Source organism: Galeopterus variegatus, unplaced genomic scaffold (assembly GCF_000696425.1).
Source record: "Galeopterus variegatus unplaced genomic scaffold, G_variegatus-3.0.2 Scaffold2203, whole genome shotgun sequence".
Classification (NCBI taxonomy): domain Eukaryota; kingdom Metazoa; phylum Chordata; class Mammalia; order Dermoptera; family Cynocephalidae; genus Galeopterus; species Galeopterus variegatus.
Window position 1 is genome coordinate 63451 of NW_007728314.1, and position 8847 is coordinate 72297.

At 47.0% G+C, this 8847-nt stretch overlaps 1 protein-coding gene across 1 annotated transcript in view; it reads right to left on the reverse strand.

Moving 5' to 3' along the window:
• The window catches only part of ARHGEF37 (Rho guanine nucleotide exchange factor (GEF) 37), a 40001-nt gene that overhangs the window by 14996 nt on the left and 16158 nt on the right, over positions 1-8847 (reverse strand). Inside the window, exons 4-8 of the mRNA XM_008580909.1 lie at positions 7499-7698; positions 5985-6115; positions 5244-5348; positions 3225-3335; positions 2218-2547 (exon numbers count right to left, since the gene is read on the reverse strand). Coding sequence (XP_008579131.1) covers positions 2218-2547; positions 3225-3335; positions 5244-5348; positions 5985-6115; positions 7499-7698 — 877 coding nt within the window. The remainder of the gene's footprint in view (positions 1-2217; positions 2548-3224; positions 3336-5243; positions 5349-5984; positions 6116-7498; positions 7699-8847) is intronic.

Sequence of the window (8847 nt, forward strand, 5' to 3'; positions counted from 1 at the left end):
CTGTATTTCTGTTTCAATTTTTCTTATTCTTTTTTCTTTTTGCTCCTCTGACTTGATAATTTCATATGTTTTATCTTCAAGCTCACTGATTTCTTCCTCAGCTTGATTAAGTCTGCTGTTGAAGATTTCCATCCATTTTCAGTTCAGATAATGTATTCTTTATTGCTAGAATTTGCATTTTAAAAAATTGATTCAATTCTTTTATCAAGTTTTCATTCTGCTCCTGGATTTTTCTCCAGATATTATTTAATTTTCTATCTGTATTTTCCTGTGACTCCCTGAACATCCTTAAGAGGGTTATTCTGAATTCTCTGTCAGACATTTCGTAAATTCTCTGTTCCTCTGGGTCTATTGCTGATGGTTGGTTTGTTTGCTTTGACGGTGTCATATTTCTCTGTTCTTTCTCAATCTTTGTGTCTTTACATTGATGTCTGGGCATTTGAGGTGACTGCTACCTCTTCTAGGTTTTATAGGTGTTCTTTGGTGGTATTAGACCTTTACTGGTTAATATCAGAGATTTTATTTTTCAGTTCAGTATTGGATTATTATCCACCATCACCACTTAAACTCTGCACTGGAACTAATTTGTTGTTCTTTGGTTAATTCTAAAACTGAGGGAACTTCCTGAGGGGACCAGAACTTGTGCCCTGTGGTTATGCTGAATTGTTCTTTTGTTGCTGATTCTCTGGGGAAGGCTTTTTGTGCAGCTCAGATTTCAATAGTTGACCTTTTGTTCACTTCTGGGTCTTGTGAGGCCAGATACACATGGGCTGTGTGGGAACCAAAGCTAACTCTACACTTTAGTGTCATCCCCCCACCCAACTTTTTTGTTTTCTTGTTTTTGTTTGTTTGTTTGTTTTGGTGGCTAGGCAATAAAGGGATCCAAACCTTTGACTCTGGTGTTATAATTCCATGCTGTAACCAATTGAGTTATCTGGCCAGTGTCCCCTGCCCCAAACTTTTTGAAATTTTGTTGTTTTAATTTACATCTTTTATATTGCCTTTCTCTTACATGGTGTCTGTATTTGTTGTTGTCTTGTTAGGTTTGTCCTTTAGTCTTCATACTATGGATGTAAGTGGTTAATTCACCATCTTTATGATAACAGAGTATTCTGAGGTTGTCTTTACTCATGAGTTTTGTACCTTCAGATGTTTTCTTGTTGCTCCTTAGCATTATCTTCTTTCACATTGAAAAACTCCCCTTAGCATTTTTTATAAGTCAGGTCTAGTATTGGTGAATTCCCTTAGCTTTGTTTGTCTAGGAAAGACTTCGTTTCTCCTTCATATTTGAAGGTTAGTTTTGCCAGAGACAGAATTCTTGGCTGACAGTCTTTTTATATTTAGGGAGCTCCTATTATATACCAGGGGCTGTGAAAGGCCTGGGGGACAATGGAGGGGGTGTTGCAGGCTGAGGAAGGAGTCTGCTCAAAGGGAATGTGGTCACACACAGAGCGGTGTGCTAAACAGGAGGGACTACGGGAGGGGAAGGCAACTCTTAGAGGAATTTTCATGCAAAGAATTGGATGGGGAAAGCTGAGTTGGGGAACGTGAATACAGGAGACAGCGTATGGTAGGAGGAATGCTGAATTGTTCCCAAAGTTGGATCCACAAGCTATTTAGCTCTCATGTTGACATCAGAGAGCAAGATCTAGAAGTGGTTCAGTATTCTTTCCTATATCACCTCTAGTTTTCAAAATTCCAAAATTAAAGTTTGCACTTGGAAATTTGTCCAAACCTCTTTGGAACCTATTTATGCTTTCACCTAGTAGCTCCTTTTACGGGCTCTTGAGTGTTGTGGTTCAGAGCCCAGGCTCTGGATTTGAACTGCCAGGGTTAAAGCCTCCTATTGTGTGGCTTTAGGTGAGAGATGGTGTAGAGAGAGCTTCTGTCTCTCACCAACTTCTAATACACTCCAGGGATTGGCTCCAAGTTCTGCTATTTCCCCAGCAAAGCCTTTTTTTGCTTCTCAGTCCCAGAAGCTGGGTATGGCCTGGAGTCCTAGTCCTATCCTTGCTTTCATGGTCTGACTCCACTAATGGAAGGAGAATAGGCACGAGAGAGAACCAGAAGGTCCCCGCTACCTCCTCCTAAGCGTCTGATGGCCTGTTTGGAAGGCCCAGCTTCACTCCATCCCAGCCCCTACAAACAGCTGGCTGAAGGGGCTGCAAGACCTTGCCTGGCTGTTCCCCAGAGGTGCCCCAGTCCCAGCAGTCTTACCTGGGCCATGACACCTGCTGCCCTCTGCAGCACTTGTTTTGCAAGGTCCCCCTGGAGGGCCACAAACGTGCACAGGATCTGGCCAAGCCACTGCACAACCAGTTGGTTAAACTGTGGCAGCTCAGCCACTAGCAGGGCATTGAGTGCCTGGTATGTGTGGCGGGCCGCCTCCTCCTCATAGGTCATGCTGCCCACTTCCAACAGCTTCTCTTCCACCCGCTCAAAATCCAGCAATTTGCCCAGACGTTTCTTGATCAGGTTCTGAGGGCCGACCAGGGCTTTGGCCAGGCTGCACAGTGGCCGCCACACCAGGCTTTCCAGCCGCTGCTTCTGTGGGGAGAGGTGAGTTTGGGAGTCAGGAAACGAGGCAGAGGGCAGGGCTGGGAGAAGGGGCTTTGGAGGCAGGCCGGCCTGGGTACCAGTCCCACCCCCAAAGATGAGCTGTGACCTGCAGCATGTTATCTAACCTTTCTGGGCCTCAACCTGCCGATTGGAAAAATGAGGACGATGCACATAACAAGCTTAACAGAGTGCCTGGCACAAAGTAGGTATTCAATATATATCACTTCCTAGTATCACTACTGTGCAAAGATCTTGAAGATTTAGGTAAGAGCAGTGGTCCAGAGCATAGTCTTTAGGGCTCAGATCCCCGCTCGCTACTGACCATGTGTGTAAATAACCAAGGAGGTCACCCTCTCTGAGCTCAAGCTCCCATATGCAGAATGGAGCTATTCATAGTATTTACCCCCAAAGCCATGTGGTGAGGATTAGATGAGGTAAAGAATGTAAAGGGCTTAGCACAGTGCCTGGCAGATAGTGAGCCTCCATAAATGTTAGCTGGGGCTATTTTTATCAGTAAAATGCATTAATAATCATCTCTGCCCTGCTGACCACGCAGGGCAGTTGGGGATATGACAATTCTGTAAAGTGCCTGACTTCTAAATATGATTCTTGTAGGCTCTGCTGCCTGCTTAACCAAGAAAGGAGAATAGAAAAGTGCCACTCACAAACTCCAGGAAGGCCTCCCGCTGAAGGTCTCTCGCCAGGTTGCAATACTGCACCACGGGTCCCTCGGGGATGTCCAGATTGTATTCGTGTGGCCTGAAGCGCAAGAGAGCCTGGACCCAGGGCCAACAGGAGACATCTGGTCACGGCCCATCGTAGCCATCTTATGCCTGAATCCCCTCCACCATTCCTCCTGAAGAGGTCGTCAGGGCTCTCTACACACCCCCAGTGACAGGGAAGCACCCAGCCTATTCTTTCCTCACACAACTTGGGTGATTAGAAAGTTCTTCCTTATACAGAGCCAATGTCTTTCTCCTTATCCCAGTGCTTCCCAAACTTCACACATTTGTGTGCCACTTTTCTGATTTTTTTTGCCACATCCATATTCTACATTTCTATTAAGATTTTTCTTTAAATCAACTAACCATCTCTATTAAAATCAATGCATTAAAAAAAAAACACCTTATGACACTACCATAAAGGGAAAACCAGTAACAATTGTCATAGAGAGGCATGTAAAAATAATTGCTATAAAAACAAAACTATGATATTCAATGCTGTGTGATTATCATTGCCTGCTGAAGACGCCCAGCCTGAGACTCATTCTGCACATGTTAAAGACGTATCAGCAAAAAGGCTTTTGCTTGACTCAGAGAATTAAGAGAGGGGGAATCCCTTCCTCACTTTGGTATTCCATGTTAACAATGCATCTGTTGTGTAAGCCCTGAGTGTACGGAAACACAGCCTTAAGGCTTCCAGATATTCATCCTGCCCAGCAAAGCCAGATGATCTCTCATGTCCTCTGGTTTATCTCTCTCAAGACCCAGAACCTGCAGGCCCCTCCTTCCTTTTTCATAACATGGCCCTGCACACCTCCCCCTTCTGGCTCACTGTGCTATACCAGGATCCTGGCTCCTCAGATCCTTCCACTGAGGATGAGCACAGGGTGCAGCATGAACAAGCAGGGGATCTGACCCACACGCAGGGGTGTGGAACTACAGCCTCTTTCCTTTTAAATACTTCCAATAATGCCACCCTAAATCCCGTTATCTATAGAGCCCATGATCGTCTCTGACCAAGGAGTTTGTGCAAATGGACGTGACTGAGAACAAAACGTGTAAAGGGGGCAGTGTGGATGGACTGAGTCAGCACTGATGACGAGAGTAGAGCCCATGATCGTCTCTGACCAAGGAGTTTGTGCAAATGGACGTGACTGAGAACAAAACATGTAAAGGGGGCAGTGTGGATGGACTGAGTCAGCACTGATGACGAGAATGGAGGAGGATTTTGGCTCGAGGAAAGTGACGTGCGGGAGGGACATGAACACTGGTGGCCCTGTGGGCTGAATTCAGTTTGTAGAGATATATTTGCTTGGGCCTGCATAGTATTTAAATTTTTATTTAATTAGTTGCTCCCACTGACACATCAGGAGACTTCACCTAAAAGTCTGAATTTCCAGGTTGTTGTTTTTTTTTCTTAAAATCAGAAGAACTGGCCACACAGCATATTCCCATAGCAACAACCCCCCCAGAGCTGAGTAATAGTTGCCCCTTTAGATTTTATTCATTCATTCAGCCATTCAAATTCCAAATATTATTTTATACTTACATGTCCTGGAAATGTCTCATAAACAGCGTGTGAGACATTAGGCTCCTATTGCATTGTATTGCCTATGACCTGCACACTTCACTGGATACTATTACCTGCCTGGCCCCTTTAGGCACCTGATTTTGTCTCCCCTGCTCTAGGTACTGGTCTGGCAGGGTCCCTCTGACCCCAGTGAATCTTGACACTGCCCCATGGGAACCCCGGTGGGCTCAGAACCTGCCCCCAGCCTAGCGACCTGCAGGCTGAGCAGTCCTTGCCCGCTCTCTTCTGGCCAGTAGCCAGAGACTGAATGACCTCATCTGTTTGGTTCCTGTAGCTGGTGCCTTTGCCAACTTGTGGACTGTGCCCCACATGCTTCCTGTCCAGGTAACCCAGCTCCGACCCACCCATTATTAACTCTGCAAGGTCCTCACCTCCAGATGATCCAGGTAAGCAGCCACATTGTTCCTCAGCTCGGTCACACACAGACACACCCATTGGAACCTCTCCCCCAAATCATCGAATTCCTTGTCTTTCATCTGAAAGTAAAGTTATGCGTGAGGGCTGAGAAGATCCATGTGGGGCAGTGTATACCCAGATTCCTTGTCCCAAGTCTTCACTAGGGACAAACTTTCCACAGATCCACCCACCAGAGCTGGTTCCTCCAGCACCAAAGCTGAGTGGGATGGTTAAAGGGCAGTGTATCTCAGTGTTTTACATTCAGACCATGGAATCAGACATACAAACATATGAGTCCTGACTTCATTCACTTCCTAGCTGTGCAACCATGGCCAAGTGTTTTACCCTCTCTGAGTATTATTTTCTCCTTTGCAAAATGGGGATAATAAGAACACCTACTTCATTGTATGGATCAAATAACACCTGGTTCAGAATAAGTACTCAATCAACCTCAGCTACTACTAGTATATTTGAGGCTGATTCTTTGCCCAGACCCAGAGACTGGCTCTCATATCTGGGTAAAGAGGCCCCAGAGAAAGAGTAACACAAGATGCAGTTGAGAAAGTCCTACACTGGCTCCACAAAATCAGGTGGGGATGCCAACTGCCTCTTCCTGGCGCCTCACTCTCTCAGCCTCAGTTGCCTCACTCCTGAGAAGAGCCTAAGCCTCCTGCCCCACCCACTGCAAAGGCTTGGCCTCCTGGGCCAGTGCTCACCTTGGGCGCCAGTCCTGCCTCCTGCTTCAGCAGCTGGCTCAGCCGTGTGGTCTTCTTGGAGAGGGTGTGCGTGTTGATGCGGGCCAGCCGCTCCCGCAGGGTCAGCTGCTCTACCTTGGTGTACTTGGAGGCTGCACCAACAGAGAAGAGAGAGAGCGCCTGTGACCAAAGCTGACCCAGGACAGCAAGCGTCACTGGCATGCCTGGCTGGGCACCTATTGGGCCCTCTGCTCCGACAAGATCCCTTCCATCAGAATGGTGAGTCACGTAGAAAAAGCACAGGGCTCAGGATCCTCTGTCCTTCCAGGCATGAGCTCTGGCTGGCAAGCTTCCTGCCTGATTTTGGTGAGTCATCATCCCTTAGGGACTCAGTTTCCTCATCTGTAAAATGAGACTAGCCACCTTACAGGATTGTTGGATCACATAAGATAGTGGGTCTCAATGGACTTTCTAAAGAAGAACCCAGTGAGAGACGATTTGCCTGGGGTCCCTCAGCCAGTTTTAGCCAGGCCAGCTGGGAACCACACTTACCACTCCTGACTCAATGTCATCTCAACCTGGAGGAAGAAGTAAGAGGGGGGGAAATCCAAAGCTACCAGATATAGTAGGGCATGGTAGTGCAGACTCTAGGTCTGAGTTTGAAATCTGATTTTGTCCCTTATCAGCTCTGTGACCAGGAGCAACTGACATAGACTCTCATTTTACCCACCTGTGAACCAGGGCTGACCTCAGAGGGCTAGTGCAAGGATCAAATAAGATAATGAAGGAAAATTCGTGGCATAGTTAGCCCTCAGTAAATTTAGTTAAATTATCATTATTATATTGTCTTGGTTGTGCAATTGAGTTTCTCTATACTTGGGGACACTGCTTCATTTTCCAAACCTTTCTGTTTTAACAATCCGGGAGACAGGAGTCCCTTCACTCCCTCCAAATATACACAGCTCTTCACCACCCCCGTATTCATTTCTCCTCCACAGTGTAGCAGCCATGCGGTTGGATCTCACTTTGGCTCAAGGGGCAGGAGCTGACTGGTATAAGCCAATTCACATAATCCCATCTCCTTGGCAACAGTGATTCGTTTAAAGAAGGGCTCATAACCCAGGCCTAAGCCAATCAGTTCATGGCACCCCACCAATGGTGATTGGTTCAGGACGAGCACATGACCTAAATAGGTCCTATAAGAGTGAAGCTCCAATTTAATTTTTATGGATAAGGGGGAAAAAATCCATACCCTGTAGGATGTGGTGTGCAGATATGAGTCTTAGAACAGCAATAGCCACTTAATACTATGAGGGAAGCCAGCCTGAAGATGAAGTTGACACACAGTTAAAAGCAGAGACAAGACAGTTGCAGGGAAATTAAGCCAGCACCTTGATCAAACCCTACCTGAAGCCCACATTACCTCTAGTTACATGAGCCACTACATTCTCTTTATTGGTGAAGCAGTTTGAGATGAGTTTTCTGTAACTGGAGGCATTCTCACTTATGTATCCCCTAAATTCCCCGATTCTTACCCACTTCCTTGCGCATCTTGTACTCATTGATGTTGGCATTCACGTCCTGGAGGGCAGATGTTGCCCTTTGAAGGACAGGGTGGGCACTGGCATCAGGGAGCGTGTTCTCCAGGATTTTCTGCAGCAGCAGTGGGTACTTGGTAATCCTCTGCAGAGGGATTACCAGTAAGAAACTGAGGCCTGAACGTCCAGCTTGTGGCCTGAGGGAGAAGGCTGGTATCAGGCACATAAAGCCCACCCTTTAGGACACCAGGGGGCCTGGGATCTAGTCCCAACTCTGTCATTTAATTCACTGTGTGAACTCAGCCAAGTCAACCCCCCTCTGTTTCCTCATCTGTAATTTGTGAGGTCTAGAAGCTAGACGGGCAGTGCCAGCTCTTCACCTTGATTCCTATCTGCACCAAATCCAGTGGTCAGTTCTCTGCCCTCAGCTTACTCAGCCTCTCAACACCAACACGGCTGGCCACTCCCTCTTTCTTGAAACACTTTCTGCTTTTGGCCCCAGAGACACCCTCTGTCCTGCTTCTCCTCAAACTTCACAGGCCACTCTCTCAGCCTCCTCTGCTGGCCTCTTTCCAATGCCAGAGTGTCCTGGGACATCCTCTCCTCCCTCTCTCTCCACTGAGTGTCTTAGGAACCTCATTTAGTCTTATGGCTTTAAACACATCCCAGACTCAGATCTCTACCTCCAGCTTCTGTCCAGAGCTCCAGACTCACGCATTCAACTGCCTACTTGACATCTCCACTCTGATAAAAAAGTAAAAAATAAAACACTTTAAAAAAGTAAAAAATAAAACACTAGAACTAATGGTGTTGAGGTCCCTTACAGACACACTGTTGATACATGGATGGCTATTTGTAGTTCCCTTCTTGATGATGTCGTGAATTTCATGAGTCCCCCAGGTCCATGGCATCTCAGAATAGGTTCCAACAGTCTTTCCTTGACCAGTGGCCCTTAGGTTCAGCTTCCAAGAAACCCAGAAGGGTTTTATTTTTTAATTTTTTTTGTCTTTTTCGTGACCGGTAAGGGGATCGCAACCCTTGGTGTGGTGTCACCCACACCACGCTCAGCCAGTGAGCACACCGGCCATTCCTATATAGGATCCAAACCTGCGGCGGGAGCATTGCTGCGCTCCCAGTGCTGCACTCTCCCAAGTGAGCCACGGGCTTGGCCCCCCAGAAGCCCACCGGCCATTCCTATATAGGATCCAAACCTGCGGCGGGAGCATTGCTGCGCTCCCAGTGCCGCACTCTCCCAAGTGAGCCACGGGCTTGGCCCCCCAGAAGGGTTTTAAACCTCAACTGTCCTAGTATGCTTCCTCCAAGACAACTCACAGATGCTGCTCAGG